Source organism: Anguilla rostrata, chromosome 1 (assembly GCF_018555375.3).
Source record: "Anguilla rostrata isolate EN2019 chromosome 1, ASM1855537v3, whole genome shotgun sequence".
In the NCBI taxonomy this organism is placed as follows: domain Eukaryota; kingdom Metazoa; phylum Chordata; class Actinopteri; order Anguilliformes; family Anguillidae; genus Anguilla; species Anguilla rostrata.
Window position 1 is genome coordinate 26470870 of NC_057933.1, and position 22272 is coordinate 26493141.

General features: G+C 42.9%; 1 protein-coding gene across 1 annotated transcript; it reads left to right on the forward strand.

The window, feature by feature from the left end:
- The first annotated feature begins 1282 nt into the window (after positions 1 to 1282).
- On the forward strand, positions 1283 to 21335 carry kctd3 (potassium channel tetramerization domain containing 3). The gene is made up of 18 exons (XM_064332268.1): positions 1283 to 1834; positions 4586 to 4639; positions 5294 to 5339; positions 5742 to 5815; positions 5928 to 5986; positions 6666 to 6746; positions 9396 to 9551; positions 10212 to 10302; positions 10472 to 10662; positions 10934 to 11049; positions 11712 to 11799; positions 12344 to 12460; positions 12545 to 12715; positions 13400 to 13555; positions 13937 to 14033; positions 15033 to 15232; positions 16083 to 16221; positions 16979 to 21335. Exons 1-18 carry the CDS (start codon positions 1764 to 1766, stop codon positions 17607 to 17609), a joined length of 2538 nt encoding a protein of 845 aa, XP_064188338.1. The 5' UTR covers positions 1283 to 1763; the 3' UTR covers positions 17610 to 21335.
- Positions 21336 to 22272: the final 937 nt, after the last annotated feature.

The window sequence follows — 22272 nt, forward strand, 5'->3', positions numbered from 1 at the left end:
TTGTGGTCACAACTGGATATTCCAAATATGAGACAAAAATAGAAGAAAAGAAAGTTCCAGGGCATCCCATTGCAAGGTGCTACATAGAACATTGCATACACAGGTGGAAGAGGCAGACTGCAAGCATGCAATTAACCAGATGTGTTATTGTGCAATTAAATTCTCTTTCTCTGGGTGAGACTGCCAGCTATTAATTATCGGCTGCAGCAGTCGGTAATGGCACAGTCAGGTTAATATGCTCGGTAGTACCACCTGGTGGTCAAATGTATGTTAATTCTTGATTAATGGAAATTTCAAAGAACCTGTTCTACACTGCTACCCTAAAACCTACACGCAGTCTAGTTGAGTAAAACTTCCACATCCCTGCTTCTCCCACATTGTGTTGGCTGCAGTTCACACTTTCTTGAATCAGACTTTTAACCCAGAGGTTGCCAAGTTATATAGTATTTATTTCTCTGAATAACCTCAGAGAAATAATCAACTGTATTTTTGGATGATATGTTTAAAAAAGCAAGAAGTGTAATAAGGTGCAGACCTATTTTCATGATAAAACATCTGAAAGTTCCAGAGTTCTGCATATTCCAAAATCAAGTTTGATTTAAAAAAATGACTGCTAACAAATGAATTGCTGCTACCAAATAAATATGGTGTCAGCCAACACACAAACACACACACACACACACACAGCTACTGAACCTCAAATGACCTAAAATTCAGATCACCTTTTGAACGCCAGTTATGCTGAAGTAGCTGCACAGCTGTTCTATATGAATGTAATATGTGAACAATATTGACTTTGAATCTCGAATCATGTAATTCATTGTTTAGAGACTTTTAAATAGAAGGCATAGCCTACCCTACACCAGTATGGTCGTTTAAGGCTTCATGCTGAGAGGTTATTAAATAATTATCCATCTAAAAAGCCAGCAGGGTGAGTGCATTGCAATAAATATCTTGCGATTTTATTCTTGTATCGGTCAAACTCAAAATTATTGGGTGGGTCATTACATCTGAAGTATCAGTTATAGATGTGAATGCTGATCTAATATTTAATCTGTCATTAACATTGTTAGTTTTTATTTAGATTTTAATCAGCCTTTTTATTGTAACGTCATGCTGCTCTTTCTTTACGTTAACCAATGTCATGCTGTCGTCCCGGTTGTCCTGTTACCTGTCCCCTCGCTGGCAGGACAATGCCCACATCGCCAGACAGTGCCCCTCCCGCCTGGGTTCGTCATTTCCGGATAAACCCATTTGTCTGTGCTACGTCACGGTGTAATACATACAGAACAGTGGCTGCATTAATCTCTCTTGTGTGAAGTTGCGAGTTTTAGAATCTGGGAATGACGTAGTGGGAGCGGTAGCTGGTGTAGTCGACTGGATCATAGCCTATGCACAGTTGAACACTGTGAAATGCGACGACAAGGGGTGCTGTGTTGCACCCATTTGACAAAACACACCCGTTGCGAGACCTGAGCCTATATTACACGGTACACAGTTCAAAACACCCAAGAGACGTGCCTGTGAACACGATGAACTGGTCATATTTGCCCCCCTCTCCCGATCCATAAAATTGTAAAATAGGAAGTCTCGTTAGTTAGGTGCATTTCTGGGAGGGGGAAGTTAGGCGGGAGGGGTAGTAGCGAGTTTCGGAAGAGGAATAACTGGAGTTTTTCTTTTTAAAAACTGGAAATTGAAAACATTTGACAGCCTGGTCTTGCTGTGCGCTGGCGTGGGTGCCTGCGGGGGAAAGGGGAGAGAACATGGCCGGGAATTGCAACAGTGTAACAACGGGAACGGGGGAAATTATTCAACTTAATGTCGGAGGTACAAGGTAAGTGATGCAGTGGTTATCTAGTTAAATACAGATAATAGTCTCCAAGTGGCGTGCGGACGGAATAACGTAGCGGACAGCAATATTGACTGCCTGGAGATAGTCGAGTGACACAGGCCCGAATGTTGATACCGTAGCTTAACCGAAGGTTTCACTTTATTCGGTTAGGATGACTGTAGCCTTTGAAAACTCACATGCAGACTGTATGTATATGAGTTAGAAGTTAGATTGAAGTCTTGAATAACCCTCTGTACACTCATATGACTTTTTAGGGGGCAGTTATTCGTTTAAGGAACTCAAAACGAGTTATTGTCAAGTCATTCTATTTGTATTTAATTTGCGTTGCTGTTGCGTAATGAACTGCTAGCTGTCGTAGTCCGCTAGTCTCTGGTGTACTTTGCATTTAAGACGTGTTATTTAGGCTACATGCGTTATTGACTAGTCGTAGTCGAGTTGTCAGACGTGAAATCCCCACGTTTCTGTCGCGTATATTCATTATATTCATTAATGTGATGATTGCCGTAATATAATGTAGGCTAGCATATATTATAATGTGTGATCTCCAACATTGTCAGGCCATCGACATAGCTAAAAAAAAATTAAATAAGAATCATTGTAAACGACAGTTTTCTGTGTTCACGGGTGAATTGGCAATAGCGATTTAGTTTCGCTGTAGTTAAAGATCAAATGTATATCCACACATTTAAAACGTATTGTGGTTTCAGTTCTGGCCAATGGTTTACAGCTGCGGTCAGTATGCCATTTGTACTGATAATGTTTCTTGCAATAGTGCATTAAATATTTTCAAATATTCGTGCAATGCCACTAACAATTTGCGTTGCAGAATATCAGAAAACCGAAATACTTTTCTCTCAAATGCACTATGTGCACTGTCCGTAATTAGCTGCTACGATGTTGCAACCCTCATTTTACAATTAATTTGATGGCTCTAAATTAAATGGTTAATTGCACGTCGTAATGTAAACATTAGTTAAAGCAACAAATCCACCCACCTCCATTATAATTAAATATTTGTAGATTTGCTCAATTTAAGGTCAATAAGCTTGTTTCAATATGAAAACATTCTAAGGTCTAAGTGTGAAATCCTATCATGTTTTTATAATTCTACAGAGCTTTCAAAAGTTAAATGATGGTGGAACTGGATGCAGAAACCTGTTACATAATTTATAGTTGCCTGTATTGTATTACATTTCTCCATTAACTGTTTTAATAGTTACCTTAATTACTTGCCAAGGCTTTTGGACAGGTCACATGTTATGTTACACCATTAAATGGCAGTGATCTCTATGTCATGCACTAACAAATGAAATGCAGAACTAATAAGCTGAACGTTTTCTTCTGCATCCACATGACTGATAGGAATGAGCTGATTTTCAAATTAAAATGGTTGTTTTGCCATTGCCTGTGTCAACAACCCCTGCCCCTAGCCCTCTCAGCCATTGAGTCCAGTCTTCTTTGTTAGTACTTGCAGTAGTACCTCCACAGGAGATCAGTTCGTACACAGAGATCAGCTTTGATCAGGTGGTGTTGGGGCAGTGCTATGTGTGGTACTGTTCTCTCCTAACAGGAAAAACCCCCAGGCTCAAGATTTGCTGTCCTTTGACATGAAGCACTTAACCAGAGTTCTTTCTAAGTGGGATCAATGAAATCCCAATTGCACTAATGTCAAAGAGTGGCAAAAGCTCTCCCCAAATTCCAAGTATTACCTTGTCAACATGGCCACCACTCTTCATTTCAGTCAGTTAAAGTTCTGCCTGTTTTTGTGCACTGCTCAGTTGGTGGAGCACCATGACTCAGAGTGAATGCATTTTATCACCTGAATGGTCATTACACAATGTTAGTGGAAGACATGACATTTCATTAATTGCTTTTGAGGTTTCTTGTGGAATAAAATATTTTATTGTGTACTAGGTGTAGTTTTAAAGGTCCAGGAAACTAGACCATTCCTTGTCACTAGGTTAGGGCAGGTTGTTCAGTGCAGTAGCTACCCAGCAACACGAAAGAAAGCAACATAAGCTAAGCTTTACTGTTGTATAGTATATCTTAACTTGAATGCTATTTAATTATCGCTAGCTAACGATAGGCCTACTTTCTGATCACGCATCTGTTCGGAGACCAACGGGCGTGTCACTAGCAGCACGGTTGAGAGGGAGGGAAGGAAGGCACTACACCATGTGCCCGCGTAAGATTCTTAGCAAAGCCACATTGTTGCAGATAGTTGGTGAAGTCACTACAAATATCAACTGTTGGGGTTATTGCAATATTGCAGTGCCTGTGGGCCTCCAGAAATGAAACACATTTCTTGTGGTTCTCTTCCTTCATCGGAAAAAAAAATCATATGCCGAAATCATATGGTTTTTCTGCATCCAGAGAGGGCACAATGCTTAGGCATTTTAGCTGGCCTGCACAAAAGCAGCAAGAGGAAGTAGAAAGGATTTCACCGGTCATAGCGTTTCAGCGGCGTACATTGTACCCAGTTAACCCCGGCCATTGATAACCTAGCGTTTAGCTAAGGGGGAAAGCAAGCCAATTTTGGGATAAGCTATTCTATGGTTTTTTTTGTTTGTTTGTATTTTTGCAAGAATAATTAAAAAATATTTCTGGGTCTGGCAAAAAAAAAAGTATGAAAACAACACATGATCAAAGAATTCACAGATTTCAATTTCTTGGACCTTTAATGTGTATGGTAATGGAAATGGCCCAGTGTTACATAATGTCCATCCATTTCAGGTTCAGCACCTCCAGGCAAACTTTGATGTGGATTCCTGACTCTTTCTTCTCAAGGTAGGTTCCTGCTTTACCGGTTTGAGTTTAACTTGTTACATTTTTGCAAAAACTATGCAAATTATATATGCACATACTTATGAAAATACTTATTATTGGAGATAAGTTTTTTTTTGACTGCCTTTAGAACATTAAAATAAAGTTTATCTTTAATCAAACTTACTGGGAAGATGTTGGCTGTTGTATTTTAAAACAAACTGACTTGTGACTTCTCCTGTTTCCACTGGTTTTGCAACCCGTTTCTAGCATTTCTACTCGTACATTTTAAATGCAGAAATCCTGTCAAATTCTTGCTTCTCAAAAACATTATTGTTTTTGTCAGCTTTCTAAGTGAGAAAACAATTGGTTTTAATTCTGTATTGATCTCAATTATTCTTTAAATTGACAAACTAAACTTTAAATTGTTCTGAATATCTTCCTGTGTACTTGATGCTGAAAAAGGCTGTATTGTTAAATGTTAGGCAGCACATGTCTAGCTTAATTGTACAGTGTGTAGGTGGCTGTGAAATGAATTTGTAATCATAAGAACATTTTCAAGTGTTGTGACCTGCCTGATGCATTATGGGTAACAGCTGGTAAGAACAGTTGCAGTGCCAGCAGTGGGTGAAGGCCTCAGTGGTTCGGTTCTCATGGCTCTACCGTTTTGTTTTTCAGTTTGCTGAGTGGCAGGATATCCACGCTACGGGATGAAACTGGAGCTGTGAGTACTGTTTTCCCACCAGTTGTTCTACACTGTAGAGAGCGGTCCCTCAAGCTTTCTGGCTGTCATGTTTTTTTATTCATTCATTTTTGTCTTTTATTTTCACATTCTTTTTACTGTATTTTGTTCATTGGGCCAAAGTGTTAGAAGTGACGCTTAGGGAATTTTACATTTTACAATGTTCACTGCCTTAAAGACTGCCACATATACCAGATATATTCACTGACTAAATGGGAGAGACAAAAGGAATTGGTAAAAATTTAAGTTGTGTACATTTAGTGTGCATCCTGGTGTAAGTTTTTCTGAAATGTAATTGGAAATGTGTGTAAGTGCGTGTGTATATGTGTGTGTCTGTGAACAAAGTTTTACTTTGTTGTGCTGTGTTGCTTCTTTGTTTCACAGATATTTATTGACAGGGACCCTACAGCATTTGCACCGATTTTGAATTTCCTCCGTACGAAAGAACTAGACCTACGGTAGGTGATTTGGGAAACATTCTCCGCTATGTTACAGCTGGGGCTGGAGATACTGTTGGGAAACTTCCTTTGAAAAGGCAATAATGTCAAAGGCATACTTTTTCTTCCACAGGGGAGTGAACATTAACATTCTTCGACATGAAGCAGAGTTCTATGGGATAACACCATTAGGTATGCTTTCGATGGGCACATTAAATATTTTTCACTTAATAAGTGTGATTAATCAAATTGTAGAGTCAGACAAAAATAGGAAGCAAAACCATTGATGAAGCTCCTGAGTGGCTTAGTAGGTCAAGGGTCACCAACCGCAGGATGGACCCTGCAGCTCAGACATCACAGGTTCGAACCAGGGCCGTGTACTTAAGTTATATTACAGATAATTAGGAGTGATATAGGCTACAGTGGTTCATATCACCACTGTTCATCTTTGCAACACACCAGGCTGGTGTTACCAGCTCTCCTACAGTGTGGCCCGTAGTATGAAAAACAATCACTAGCATTTTGGCAAGTACAGCAGAGGAGTGTGCAGTGCACGCACTTCAGCTGTGCACTTTGATCTGGGCAGATGGCTCCGTGGCAACCCGATTAGCTCAAATGCTGTTTCCAGACAACCCTTTCAGATTTGTAAGGCATCAGTTCAGGAATGGTCAACACTGGCAAAGTAGTACGAACCTGAAACCTGAGTTTTGATACATGTTCCCAAGGAGATGCCTGGATTTAATGTATTGTTGTGATTTGCTGTTGAGTGAATCAGTTCATTGTGTCACTTTTCGTAGTTAATTTTCTTCCTCCTTTGCTGTTTATTTCTGGGTGAACTTGTTCCCTCTCCTGCCGTGGTTGCTATGGGCAGTGCGGCGGTTGCTACTGTGTGAGGAGCTGGAGAGGTCATCGTGTGGCAGCGTGCTCTTCCATGGCTACCTGCCCCCTCCAGGTATGTCCACAGACTCTATTAAAGCACAGTGGTAGTCAAGTTGACAGAGATACTACTATGTCATTGACAGGTCTTTGTGTCCTGCTTTATGATAATAAGCCATCATTTCTAGCAACCGTCCCCTCTGGTGAAACAATGCCTTCCAGCTTGTACTAAATGCGTCTGTTGTTCTTTGTTTGCATGTGTAACACACTGGTATACCTGTCAGAGCTGAGTTGGGGGTTGATGATGATAATAATAGTGATAATAATGAATATAGCTACCAACAGCAATGTCAGGGGCCAAGCAACAAGGGTGAGTCATGGTGCATTGGGGCATACTTTGTCATGGACTGCAAACCTAATCAAAATACCATTCATATCAACTTTGGTGTGTACTGGATGTTAGGGTACATCTGTAATTATAATTTTTTTGAAAATTGAAATTTTGAAGTGGTGTTGTCGCACCACCTATTGTGGTAGTGGCATGAAATTTGATACACATGACCTATGTGGGTCCCTCTTAAAGTGGTACATTTCAGAACATTCGAATAGAGGCTGGAATTGAAGTAGGTGCAGTCAAATAGGTGAAATATGTTGTCCACATTGTATGCATATTCAGATGTAATTTTCTTTAAGAATCTTGGAGTGAGGAGGTGTGCTTCTCAAGACTGTTGCATGGAAGCTGTCTCAGGGTTCCTGTCAGTTTTGGGCTTTTGGGCCTATGGAGCCAGTGCAAATGAGTATTTTACAAAAAGCAGCCCCTGTAGGTCATATGAGGAGGAGGTACGCATGTGGACAAAATTTGGTGCACGTAAGTGAAAGGGGGTGGCCGCAATAATTCTTTCAATATTGAAATTCTGCTGGTGGCACTATGAAGTGGCTAATTTGAAGTGGTGCTGTAGCGTCACCCTAGGGTGGTAGTCACATGAAATTTGGTACACATGCCCAACATGAGTCACTCTTCAATTTGTACATTTCAAATATTTGAACAGAGACTGGATTTAACGGAGGTGTGGTCAAGTCTTCCACAATATATGCATATAAATAATGTTTCATTTTCTTTAAAAATCGTGGACTGAGGGGAATGCACTCAGCACTGTTGCAGGGAAGCTTTCAGAGGGTTCCTGTCAAATTTAGTAAAATTTTTCCTTGTGGAGCCTATGCAAATTAGTATTTTGCAACAAGCGCCCTCCTCTAGGTCCTATTGCACAATAAGGCCCGAAACAAAGCCTACGCAAGTACGCAGATGCAAATGACCGTGGCAGGCCGACGCGCTGCGAACGCACGGCTCAGTTGCGCTTACTCAACGTGCGTTCTCATGTCCATATGGAGTTAATAATCCTGAGACCTCAAGGGGGCGATTCAGGACAATTGCGAAATACTGAGCAGAAGAAAGCGCAAGTGGAAGAAGACGGCTTTTACCTGCTGTAATGCCCCTCGCTCCGACGCTTGAAAGTGCGACTCACGCTTGCGCTGCATCAAGAATTTCAGGTGACACATTTTAGAACACAACTACGCGTGAAATTGACTTTGCATAGCTTAAAGCGTCTGCGTTCACGTACTTACGTAGGGTGTGTTTCCGGCCTAACCCTGTGAGCCTGTGCATGCTGTGCAGGCTGTCTATCATCCCCTGAAGTATTGTTGCAATAGACACAAATTTGAGGCCGTACACATATTTTGGGCATGGTCAGCCATTTTTGCTAAATTTAAATTACAGTCCTGTGGCCATCTTTTGATATATCCATATTTCCTTCAAAATGTAACACATTGATGTGGCATAGATTATGCCTAATTTGCTGAGAATCAGGTAAATATTGTTGGAGAAGAACAAAAAAGTTTTAAGAAAATTGAAAATGGTGGACAATCCAATGTGGCAGATGTTATGGGTTCTATGAAATTATTTTTTCAGGATGAGGAGGTAGGCATGTGAAATTCAGTGCATGTATGTGAAACAGGATGGGCGTAATACATTTGTAAATGTTGCAGTTTTGCAGGTGGATCTGCAGTGCCCCCTAGAGTGCCAGTAGCATGGGTGCCACACGTAATAACACATTGCATTGAAGTAGCATCTTTCACGATCTGAAAGCACTTGAAAATGTATTAGGATTTTGTTAACTGGATATGACTCTGTAATAATACATATGTATCGGTACTACATGCATTTACTGATTCAGGTATTACCCCAAAACAGAATTATTCAAAATGAGGGTTGTTTAGAATAGTTTTCATTAAAATGAAGAAGAAACACCAGTTTGAGTTAGAAAAATGATCTTAATCCCTAAATTGAACAAGTAAACTGAAAAAGTAATTATTCTTTCCACATTTTTCCAGATTGGTTAAACTGTTATAAACAATTAACTAACACTGTTTAGTGTTTAAATCAGGGTTCCACAAGGGCCGATCCATTTCAGAATCCAACTCAATCATTAGCTCAATCATATCTTGAATTGTATAAGCACCAACTACACCCGTAGACTGCAGGTGTATCCTAAAGACCTTACTGTGCTCAACAGGTTATCACATAGTTAGATGTTGAAATGAACGAAGGTAATTGTTTGAAAAACAGCACGCAAGGGCCCTCCAGCACCGGAGTTGTGCACCCCTGGTTTAAATAAGTGGTTGGCACTTCACAGTATTTTTGCGGTCTCTCTGTCCTCTGTGCCCTCAGCCATCCCAGCCCGCAAAGAGAGCCCTGTCCCCGCCGCGGCTGCCCCTGGCCAGGAGGAGCGACCGGTGCCGAGCGGGGCTGAGGGGGGCCTCCCCAGGGCCTCCCCGCAGACCGCCCTTCACGGGGCCCCTGGTGCCGAGGACCTCCAAAGACTGGGTGAGTCTATGGGGGCCGCCAACCTCCATTTTAAAGCAGTGAGCTTCATCGCTTCTGACTGCACATTGAAATGGACTCTGCTAAGACTAGGTTTCATTCTTTTAATATAATCAATATAGATTAAACCACTTCTATTGTTGGCAGCTATAGCAGTTACCAGCATCTGCTTGCATGTTACTTGCGGTCAAAATTTTAAATTCAAAATACCTGGAGTGTCACATGATAAACGTGGCATATTGGGGGTATTGCCAAAGGAACTTCATGTGCTTAAAAACAATATTGGAAGTGTTGGAGGCTACTTAGCATGTCGGGTAAAATGTTCCTGGGATGTAAATTACTTCTGAACAAATTCAGTAGCACAAATATTTTATACACAAATCAGCAACTCTTTAAGCACTTAACGTGCATTGTAATCTTGGAGATAGCAGGTTTCAGTTGCTGTCGATGGATGTTCTGTAAATGTTTCAATATGCCCCTCTGTGCATATTGATGTTGAGCTAGCAAATCGTTACAATGTGAGATTCACTAATGGCAAAGGCTGAACTTAGCTGAGCTATTGCATACATGCCATATTTTTGGTTCTTGGTTCCTGACTGTGCATGTGCTGTTGTGAACTGTTCCCGGTAATTTTTTTTTTTCTTCTGGTTATGTCTTCCACAGGGTCACCTGTAGACCCCAGGAAAGTGCTCATTGTCGCCGGGCACCACAACTGGATTGTTGCAGCATATGCACATTTTGTCATCTGTTACAGGTAGCTCTTTCACTGCAAGTGCAAATAAATCCATATGAGAGGCTTGTGTGTTTGTTAGGGTTCCATCTGTGTCTTTGCCCTTCAGATACAACATAGAAAAACATTTAGTGTGCTTAGAGCAGAAAGTTAAGTCTGAGTGCTTGTGTGCCTGTGTGTAAATGCACTGTAGGATAAAGGAATCTTCAGGATGGCAGCAAGTATTCTCCAGCCCTTACTTGGACTGGGCGATCGAACGTGTGGCGCTCAATGCGAAGGTGGTGGGTGGTCCCCATGGAGACAAGGACAAAATGGTTGCCGCGGCATCGGAGAGCAGCATCATCCTCTGGAGCATCCAAGATGGAGGCAGTGGGAATGAGATAGGTAGAGTGAGCTACATGCCTAAGCACATATGTGTATGTACGCATGTGCATGAGTGTGTGTGTGTGTGTGTGTGTGTGTGTGTGTTGTGTGTGTGTGTGTTTGTATGTGTGAGTATGCATATGAGTGCATGTATGTTTGCATGCTTGCATGTCTGTATGTGTTTCTCTATGTAAACTTGTGCTCAATCTGCCAGTGTGTCTGTCCAGGTGTATCTGTCTTTGTTCTTGTTTTTATTTTTCCAGAGGTGTTCAGTTTCTTTCTCTGTGTTCAGGTGTGTTCAGCCTGGGTGTGCCTGTGGACTCTCTGTTCTTCATTGGCAGTCAGCTGGTAGCCACCAGTCACACGGGCAAGGTGGGGGTGTGGAACGCTGTTACCCAGCATTGGCAGGTGAGACACTTCACACAAACTTCACCTCAACCCTTCTCTTCCCATCTGCCATTAAATTGGCCATTGGTCAACAAGCAAAACTGTGTTCCACTTACCTTTCTTTTGCCGTCTTGCAAACTGCCATCGATGCTGCAGATTATGAAACGTGGAACAAGTGAGGAAATGAATGACAAAAATACAGGCTGTTAAGCACATTGGTTTGTCAAATGACAATATGTCAAAGAAAATCTACTCCTTTTGGTGTTGACGCTGTGGCTTATGAAATCATGTCAAGAGAAGACCACTAAATAAAGAGATGTTGAAGTCGGTGCTGCATTTTGTGTCCTTATCGACATCATGTTCTCAAAGACCAGTACCTGTACTTCAGGGGTCAAAGGTTGCTTCATTGGTCAAAGGTCAAACTGTGTGAAACTGTACGGAGTGGCAAAAAAGTTCTGTACTTCATAACATTTCCAATTATGTCAGAATTTTGTGGGAAGTAGATGGCAGATAAAAATGACAAGAGTAGGTGGACTGAATGGCCTCTTCATGCAACATTCTTATGGTCTAATGTATATATCCTTTCCCATTGGTTTTGATGATGCAGTTTATGAAATGTGTATGTGTGCATGAGCGGGTGTATGAAAGGAGGAGAGTAATGTGGTTTCTCTCTGTCCTATCAGGTGCAGGATGTAGTCCCCATCACTAGCTGTGACACGGCCGGATCTTTCCTGTTGCTGGGCTGCAGTAACGGCTCCATCTACTACATTGGTGAGACATGGCTGTGATCACTGTGCCACGCCCGCAGCTAAGACCATGACTTACTCTCGACCATGCCCTGCAGGACACCGCCTGAGCTCCGATACCATCAGCAATTCAAGCCACCGCTGCAAGAACGTTCCGTTTTTGCATCGCACACCCTGTGTCATATGCAGTATTCTTTCACGTGTATTGAATCTGTAAAAATGCAAAAATATTTAGCTTGTGTGGCCTTGTAGTACAGGAGCTACTCAATCATAAAAATGAAAAAATATTTAGCTTGTTTGTTTGTGTAGCGCAGGGGTTGCTCACACATGTGCCAAAGCGTATGCAGGTTTTTTCAGCCAATCACGACACCTGCTGATTTCACTAATTAACATGCTGCCAACCAGAGAGTAGACAACTAGTTAGTGAAATCAGCAGCTGAAGTGATTGGTTGGAATGAATACCTGCATACCCTTGGCCCGTGGCACATGATTGAGCACCACTGGTGTAGCATTTCAGAAATTACCTAAAAAGTGAGAAATGATTCTCTTTTTATGTCTCTGGCGTTCAGACATGCAGAAATTCCCTCTGAGAATGAAGGACAACGACCTCCTGGTGACGGAGCTGTACCACGACCCCTCCAACGATGCCATTACCGCCCTGAGCGTCTACCTCACGCCCAAGACCAGTGAGCCACCACCCTTCCCCACCCTTTTTATTTTACCCATGATGCTCCTCACCCACTGTCACTGACGCGACCCTGTTTCCCCAGGTGTGAGTGGGAACTGGATTGAGATCGCCTACGGGACCAGCTCGGGGGCGGTGAGGGTCATCGTCCAGCACCCCGAAACGGTGGGGTCGGGGCCCCAGCTCTTCCAGACCTTCACGGTGCACCGGAGCCCCGTCACCAAGATCATGCTCTCCGAGAAACACCTGGTCTCAGGTGGGCGTACGTTCTGGAGGACGGGGGCGTGTGTATATCAGTTACATTGCACCATGTTATGTTGTGTTTTCCATTATGTCCAGTGCAGTACATTAAGCTACATTTCAGTCAGTTATGTGTTGTGTTACATTTCTCCATATTGTGTTACATTAAACTCATTTGTATGCATCCAGTTATCCACTTTCAAAACAAAGTATACAAGTGCTGTCAAACGGGTAACTTAGAGGATCAGTACAGAAAATACATGCAGAAAATGATAATTGACACTCTTTAGAGCAAATAACTGTAATGTGTTCAAACCATTTGTCCTGATAACAGTCAACTATGCTGATGAACATATTCAAGTATGTAAATGTGTAAAATGTGTAAACGTGGATTCCAAATAGAGCAGGGATGTCAAACTCCAGTCCTGGAGGACCACAGTGTCTGCTGGTTTTTGGTGTGTTTCTGCACGGGTGATTCATTTCAATCATTGATTAGCTAAAGAGTCCACCCACCTTGGTCTTAATCAAGGCCTTAATTGGCTGCTGTTTGAAAGGAAAGCACAAATACCAGCAGACACTGCAGCCCTCCAGGACTGAAGCCCATCACCCCTGACATAGAATGGCCATATAGGACTGCTGGGTCATTTGATGGAAATGCCCTGAGCGCTCACGCTGCGCCCTCTCGCCCCGCCGGTTCCAGTGTGCGCCGATAACAACCACGTGCGCACGTGGACGGTGACGCGCTTCCGGGGCATGATCTCCACGCAGCCCGGCTCCACGCCCCTCGCCTCCTTCAAGATCCTCTCCCTGGAGGAGGCGGAGAGCCACGGCAGCTACTGCTCCGGGAACGACATCGGTGAGCGGGGGGGAGGAGAGGGGGAGGACGGAAGGGAGGAGGGAGGGATGGAGGGAGGGAAGGGGAAGAGAGGAGGGGAGGAGAAGGAAGAGGCAAAGAGGGTCCTTGTGCAGGGTCATCATGTATTGGTGCAAAGTGGACCCGGGGTTATACAGTGACAGTTTTGTGGACACAGGGAATTCTCTTCATGTGCTATGTGTTCTAGTCAGGACTGCAAAACCTGGTCATTGACTGGCTTAGATAGCACTGCTACTCTGAAACCCAGAGGCCTAGACCTTTATGAAAACTGTGAAGGTTCATTGCATGAATGTGTGAGAGCTCATATGGGAAATTGAGATGATTTATGATTCTGGGTTATAAGTGGTTTTTAATTGTTTTCAGGCCCTTTTGGAGAGAGGGATGACCAGCAGGTGTTCATTCAGAAAGTCATTCCAATAACCAACAAGCTGTTTGTACGCCTCTCTTCAACTGGTAAAAGGTAATACGGGCTAATGTTTTCATAGTTCTTAGACTATTGTCCATTTAAATATTTATCTCGGGGACGGAGTGTAGCACAGTGGGTAAGGAACTGGCTTGTAACTGAAAGGTTGCAGGTTCATTCCGTAGGACACTGCGTTTTACCTTGAGCAAGGTACTTAACCGAATGCTTCAGTATATCCAGCTGTATAATGGATACAATGTAAAATGCTATGTAAAAGTTGTGTAAGTCGCTCTGGATAAGAGCGTCTGCTAAATGCCTGTAATGTAATGTAATGTAATCTCCTATTATTTAAAAAACCTAGATTTGCGTAAGCAGTGGCTGTTCAGGTCAAATTATCTATTTCTCAGCATTCTGCAATCCGCAATTTTTGTTTATTTTCAAAAGCAGCTACTCCGTCACACACACACATTTCTGTAGATCATTATGAAACATGACCAAGATTATCTACCCCATTCCTGAAGACCTTACTGATTAAGATCCTTACTGACCTTACCTTACTATTCCATCTTATTCCTGTCTCCAGCGTGGATTTAAATTAAGCTTAATGAAACTTAGAGTTATAATAATATACAGAACCTTATTGTTCTGCAAAGATAAAAAGCCGAATCAAAATGTTCTAAAATGTTTAGGACAGCTTGAATTTCATGAAAGTCTGCAGTTGTAAACCAGTCTTCATGGCAAAGACGACTGGCCCAGTAGGAAACAAATAATGATCGATACATAATTTGCTTTCTCTGGTCTTTTTGTTGACGCAAAATTTTAGTTCATCGTTTTTTAAGTGTGTTGCTGCAGATTAGTACCATTTTGTTATACACAGGGCCAGAATATGCCTAATCAAGCTATCCTTGCAAAAAGAGAAAAATAGTCTTACTAAATCTTATACACTCACATTTTATACATTTAGATATTCCTAGTGTCTCCTGGGGATACAATCTGTGTGGTGATTTGCCGGTGTTGTTTGCCGGCGTGTTCTGATTGGTGGGTTTTCGGCTGCAGGATCTGCGAGGTGCAGGCGGTGGACGGCACCACCATCACCTGCTTCACGGTGCGGGAGTGCGAGGGGTCCAGCCGCATGGGGTCCCGGCCGCGCCGGTACCTCTTCACGGGCCACGGCAACGGCAGCATCCAGATGTGGGACCTCACCACCGCCATGGACCTGGCCAACAAGACCGAGGACAAGGCCAAGAGGGAAGCTGGTAAGGCCTGTGGCTGTGCAGGTTTGGCCAAAGCCCATTACAACACTTTGATTACAAAAATGTGAGAATTTGAAAATTCACCATGAAAGCCCTTGAGATGTCCCTTGAATTAGCATGAGAAATTCTTAAATAAGTTCCATAAATGCAACCTTGGAAACCCCCAGAATGTTTTAAAAGGCCCCACATAGTTTTACACACAGTTCTATATATGGAAGTAAGGAAAGTTAATGGTAACTGTGCCTATTTAGTCCACTCAAATCTAAGTTTAAACCTTTTTGAGATGTCTGTTACACATTTTCTGAAGACATACTTGAGTAAAAATGAAAGATGTATGGCTCATTTGAAGTTATGACTTCATTTATAAACATTTTGACATTTGAGATGAAGTACTGTATATGAAATATCCAGAATGGACTTAATACCTGGTGTGCCAGTTATTCCCGTAAGTGTTCCAAAGAAGGCAACCTCATGAACTATTGATAGAAAATCTTTGTTTTCTGTGTTTATGATAAGTGAACTGCATGCTTGTGAAATAAAAACCGTTGTCTTGCATTGTGTTTAAACACAATCTCATCAACTGGAGCACATGGGGTTTAATTGGAACAGCTGTGTTTCATGATTAAGAACTGTGAATAATAAATTCTAATTAAATGATATGTATAAAATAATTATTTGGTCTATTAAGAAAAAAAATAGGCTACAAAATTATGCAAGGTTTATATTGATTGTTTTTACAGATATTTGTTTATGTGTATTTACATGGACGGAGTACTTTATTGTGGCGTTGTACCAATTAAGCCCCCCTGAGATAAATGCAGTAAACAAATCTCCTTCTGTTTGTGTTGAGAAGAAGTGGGCGGCCCCACGGAGGAGGAGCTACTGAAGCTGCTGGACCAATGTGACCTGAGCACGTCGCGCTGCGCCACGCCCAACATCAGCCCCGCCCCTTCGGTCCTGCAGCACAGCCGGCTACGGGAGTCCTGCTCCAGGTCAGTTTGGGTCACAACCCTGTGAACCCCTGTAAAAACCCAAATTCCACACATAGAACCAAGTCTAGACCTTTTGTTTGCTTTCTTGTGCGCGACCTGATGAAGACACACAGCTGACCAAGAAACGGCTGAGCCACCATAGTCGTCCCCTAAATCCTCCCCTAAAATGGGGTGGGGGCTATGTATTGAGTGTATTTACATGGATGTAAATACACTCAAATTAAAGCTGATTGTCTGCACTTTAACCTCATGTTCACTGTTTTATTTCCAAACCAATGTGCTGGAGTACAGTGCAAAACAACAAATAGTGTTTCACTGTCCAAATACTTTTGCATTTAGTTGTATGAAATTTTAACAGCATAACTGCATGTGCACTGCAACTAGTACTGGGAATATAAACTGTATTTTCTGACTGTTGTCAGAAAAAGGAAAGTTAAAGGAAAGTATTTACATTGGAAAATATTTTTTTTCTTATGTAAAGTATGTCGTGACCCACCTGAAGCCCCTCCTATACCGTAAACTTTGTGAACCAGAGCTATAGCAGACACTGCCCAGGTCAGCATCACTGCTGTGTCAGCAACAGAACTGTGACTGGGAATTTTATCCCACCAGGGGTAGGGTGGGTTTAAGTCCTGAGGTCCCCACTGCATTAGCTCCTTCTAATGAAATGGCTAAATAAAATATTAAAACAAATTAGACAGTTTAGATAAGGATTACCCATAATCCTACGCTTCCCTGCTATGTTTTTGTGCCCCAGCCTGCAGCTGCACGCTCACGAGCCCATCCCGGAAACGGCCACCTACGGGGCCCTCCGGCCGTACAGAGAGAGCCCCCTGCTGGCCCGAGCCCGCCGCACCGAGAGCTTCCACAGCTGCCGCGAATTCCAGAACAGCCTGGGCAAGGGCCTGCTGGAGCTGAACGGGCAGAGCGCCACGTCGCCGGGGGCGACGGCCGGGGCGGGGGCGGGGTTGGGAGCGGGGGCGGGGGAGGCCAGGCGCTCACTGGGGGAGGGCGGAGACAACGGGGAGAGAAGGGGCGCGGCCCCGGAGCCGTGGGCGGGGCGGGCCCCCGAGGGCCAGCCGGAGCCGCCCAGGCAGCCGCCCCCGCCCGACAGCCCCGGCGACACCCGGAGGAAAGCCCCGCCCCCGGAGGAGGAGGCGGCGGGGGCGGAGTCCCGCCAGGAGGCGAGGAAGAGGGGGGCCTTCGACGGGGGCCTCCTGGCCAGGAAGAGGGGACCCCCCATACCCCAGCTCTCCTCCCTGCCCTCCAGCGGCGACACGGCTGGGAGCGACTCCTCCAGCACGGCGTCTCCCTCGCCCACCAAGGCGTCCACGTCCCCCCGCCACAGGAGAGGGACGGACCCCCCGGGACCAGAGTACAACCTGTAACTCACTGACATATCCGCACATACTACTTTTTTTTTTTTTAAAAGTCTTTGAACATCTTTGTATTCCCTCTACAGCTGAGTAGGCTCAATCGCAATTGTAACCGTAGGCTGTCCCCTTCGCTGCAACGTTGCGCCATTGATTCGGGAGGGTGCGCGGTAGCACAAGCGCTGCCCAAAGCGCGCGTGCTGCCGGCTGCTGTTTCTTTACATTCCGCAATCCCGCCGTCACTGCAGGCTGCAGGCACCCGATTAACCAGAGGAGGCGCCGTTGAGTGAAGGGGTGGGGCGGGGGGCAGAGGGGGAATTCCCCGCCGAATGACAATGCTAACCACATTTCACCCTGAAACACTACTGTCACGACCCTTATACACTACAACCCTCGGCTCTACCATAGCATTCAGACGCTGCAGAGTTCCGTTTACACTGCTGATTGGTTGGTGCTGGTCAGAGGAAGATTAACAGACGACTGCAAAGAGGTAAATGCTGAACCATGCAGCTTTTACACACCTGTCTTTTTCCCCTTTCTCATACCTGTATACCCGTGTTCAGTGTCTAGTTTTGATCTGGATCCTTTTTTTATTTATGCCTGTCTAAAAAATCTCTCTCACTGCTGACTGTGACCATAAGCTATTTGAGCGTGTAACAGTCACATGATAAAACAGAACAGAGTTTAAACTAGTAGCAACCAAGGGAGGTGTGCAAGGAGCAGACAAGGGGTGGGGGCGGGGGTGAAGGCTTTATTTAATAATCATCCTGAAGCTGCTTTCTCCCCCTGCTAATTTTGGAAGGCCTGATGGCAGTGTTAATGTTAGCACCTCGATTTTCTTGATTACGCCTGTTACTTTTGGAGGGTGGGGTGGGGAAATGGTTCAGAATTTACCGGTTTAAAGGTGACCGTTCCATCTGGAAGGTATTCGGCGAGCAGTTGTGACTCATTTTTAAACTGTCGACTGGATTTCAAAATATGCTGGGTGCTAAAGCAAGGATGTAATTCTAGACAATGTGGCTCGATTTCTGTGTGTTTAGCTGGAGCGTACACCTCGGCTATGAACCCTCAGACCGCAGCGAATCCTTATTTGACAGATTTGGGTAGCTGTTCCAGTTGTAATGCAGCTCTGTTGTCTGGGGGCTTGAGCCTGAGGTTTAAACTCCAGCTAAGCAATTGACCCAGCATGTCCTGCATTCATAACATAGGATTTTTTGGAAGTTTTTTACATATTACTTCCGCCCTATTACACAGAAGCATTTAAGCCAGTGTCATCTCCGCTGTTCGGCTTTCCTGCTCGCTGCTACACTACAGTTGGTCAAAGCATTCTTTGGGTATTCTTTTTCTTTGACATCTCATTCCTGGGTGCTACCACAAACACTGACCAGAATAGGCAACAGATGTTTAGTTTGTTCTGTTTTTTCTTCCATTGCGTTGCTTGTATTTAAACTTACAGAGTGTAAATCCTAAATCACGGAGGTATAGTCAATAGTCTATTTTTTTCTCTGTTTATGTTCTTTCCTTGCTTCCAAAGTTCAGTGCCTTTTTTATAAAAAAAATAATAATATAGTAGCTATTATTGTCATTGCTACCCTTGCTTAAAGAGAGGATTTAAACCAAAGGGAGGTGCTTATGTTTCAGTAAAGAGCCAGTTCTGCCTGTTACATGTGGTTAGGTCCTTTCTGAAGGCTTGCCATGTCCCACATCAAGTTGAGGCAGTGACAAAATGGCTGGTCTCTGTAAATAGCATAATACTACTTTGCAGTTGTTGTTCTTTTTTTGTTAAGGTGGACCCATATACTGCATACAAAATGTATTAACATGTATGTTCTGTGCTATGTACTTTTTATTTCCTTATCACTACATGCAGTTGTTGGCTATAATATTTATATGTAATTAATCGACATTTTATTTGCACTCCTAATAAGAAAATATATAAGATAGTATTTACTTTTTTATCAGATATTTGACAAACGGGACAAACAGGAAATCCCACCTCTCGTTGTCCTGCCATTCAAAAAAACTCTGGCTGTTTACAATGTCAGTCCGACCAAGAAAAATTAATGTTTGTACGTAAAAGTAACTATTTATGCTGCTTATAACTTTTGTACAGCATGTGTATAAAGCATAGTGGTATAATGTCGCTCGCTGTTACACGATTCACTATATGGATAAGTTAGCACTGAATTTATTGAGTTCTCTTTAAAGATAAATGAAGGATGTCTACATTAAGAACATGGATTTGCAGTGCTTTGACAAACAATATCCACACATCTCGCTACTCACAACTGAATGTGATATCCCTCAAAACATGCATGTTTACATTTCAGGCTGAATAATTATTGCACCCAGTAGGGGTACATTGATTCAAATGTGAGTAAATGCACTTCTGCTCAAAAATCAGTTGTGGCTTGTCGCCTATTTATGCCGTGCGGCATACAGGGCCATTGGACTGTGGCCATGGTGCTACTCAGCCAAAACTGCCAGATGGAGAAGTAACTGATATTATATCCATCCCCCCTCTCCGAGGTGAGGAAGCACATTTCTATTGGGCCTCTGTACTGCGCGGATCTTGGATTTGGAGTCTCATCATGTAGACAGAACAGAGGGCATATCATGTAAATATATATTTTTTTTGTTAAATACCATTGTGTAGTTGGCTCTCAGATTGTGTGGATATTATTTGTCAGAAGCAGAGAGCATGTGCTTGAGTGTGTCAGAGAGACTACACTATATATGACCTCCTGATGGTCATATATGTGTGAGCAATGCTTACTTGTTCCTCCATTGGCAGTGGATGATCACATTAGATGTGATTCATCCCTTTACAAAAAAAACAATGCATTATGTTGCTGCTTCTAAGTGATTCGATTTCAAGGGCCTAAACAAGGGGTTAAAAAAAGTTTTTTCCTCCCCAATATTGTATTCTAATCTATTTTGAGTATGATGTTAAAAACATGCATTTATTATTTTTTTTCTTTGACAATTGCTGCAAAATGTTGCTGCAAGCTCCTAACATTGCTCACCTCAGCCTGTAGTCCCTCTGGGTCCCACGCCACCTGGTACAAGTTTCAGGGTGAGGGTGACCACCGGTCAACTCTGAACTATCGGTTGTGTGAATGGTCCACCTGTTTTATAGACTTGTGCAAATAGACTGACCAAATAAGTCTATTTTTTTCCCCTAATACATGTTCATAGTTTATAAATCGGAATGCCCCGTGTCTCCTCACCGCAGTGTCCTGCTGAATCGTGTAGCGTGCGTCTTCTGACGCGCGTGCAGCTGGCCGGCACGGCATGTAGGGCTGCATCATTTTCATCGCAACAATTTGGCCTCTACGTTGCATTGACTGTCAGACCAAAATAAATGAGAAGGTCCTCCTACACCTGGAAGTACATGTAATTGCATTCTGACGTTACTAATGCAGTCAATTACAAAGTAAATGAAAACACTCAAACGTATTGAAGGAACTCTCATGTTATACTGTGTCAGCAGGGTGATGAATGTGTGGTCAAATGATTGTGATGGTTACTGTGTAAGTTGATGATGGAATGTACCAACTGTGATATCAAATAATGCATTGGAGGGATCTTTGGAACACTAAAAAATTGCTAACTGCCATCGTCACTAACCTCTAAGTAAAATCAGTTACATGAAGAATGACTGGAGTTCTGCTTTCTGTGTTGTTTACTGAATGTTACATTTAAAAGTTTGATAATAAATTGATATAATGCAATGTCCAACCACTATTGGAACTATTGTACATATTTTTCTAAGTTTGTGCACCATTTAGCTATACACTTGGAACACAATATTATGCTATAGCTGTTTTTAAAGCAGATTTGAAACAAAACTTATTTGTCAGATGTGTGCACTTCTGCTACTGTGTGATTATTTCTAACTTTCATGGAACTTCAGAAATCAAAGTATAGTTGAGAAGGTATAAACATGGATAAAGTGAATGGATGGAAAAATCTTTATTTAAGTCTGTATTTGTCCTTGAAGCTGTCCAAGTGGATTTTAAACCTGATTCATGGAAGAACAGGAATGTCTTATAAGCCATAACATTAACAACAGGTTTTCATGTCATCATGCAGCTTGTATCAGATGTCTTCCAGTGTTATGCCAAGATAAATCCACTGATTTGAGATCATAAGACCCAGGATTAAAGATGGTGTACATTAAAGTAGCTTCACTTCCTTTGTTCAGGCCTCATAGCCGACATGACTATAGCTTCAGTCAGACTCTGGCTGGGACCATGTGACTTCTGACACTCGTTCTAACAAGGTGATAATCACTCCTTTCATGTTCACTGGGCGTCTGATTTGAAGACTAGGATGACGGCTACAGGAAGTATGTCACCTCTCATCAGGAAGTTAGATTTCAGAACTATTTCTTGGTTATAGCTTAGGCAAGTTATACATCCAGATACATTATTTAACGGGTAAGGAACTGGTATTGTGACCTAAAGGTCACAGGTTCGATTCCCAGGTTGTACTGCTGTTGTACCTTGAGTGAGGTACTTAACCTGCATTGCCTTGGTATATATCCAGCTGTTTAAATTGATGCAATGTAAATGCTATGTAAACATAAATCGTGCTGGATACGAGCATCTGCTAAATGCCTGTAATGTAATGATCCGCCCTGCATTCAATTTTGGTCAGTTACGCACAATACAAA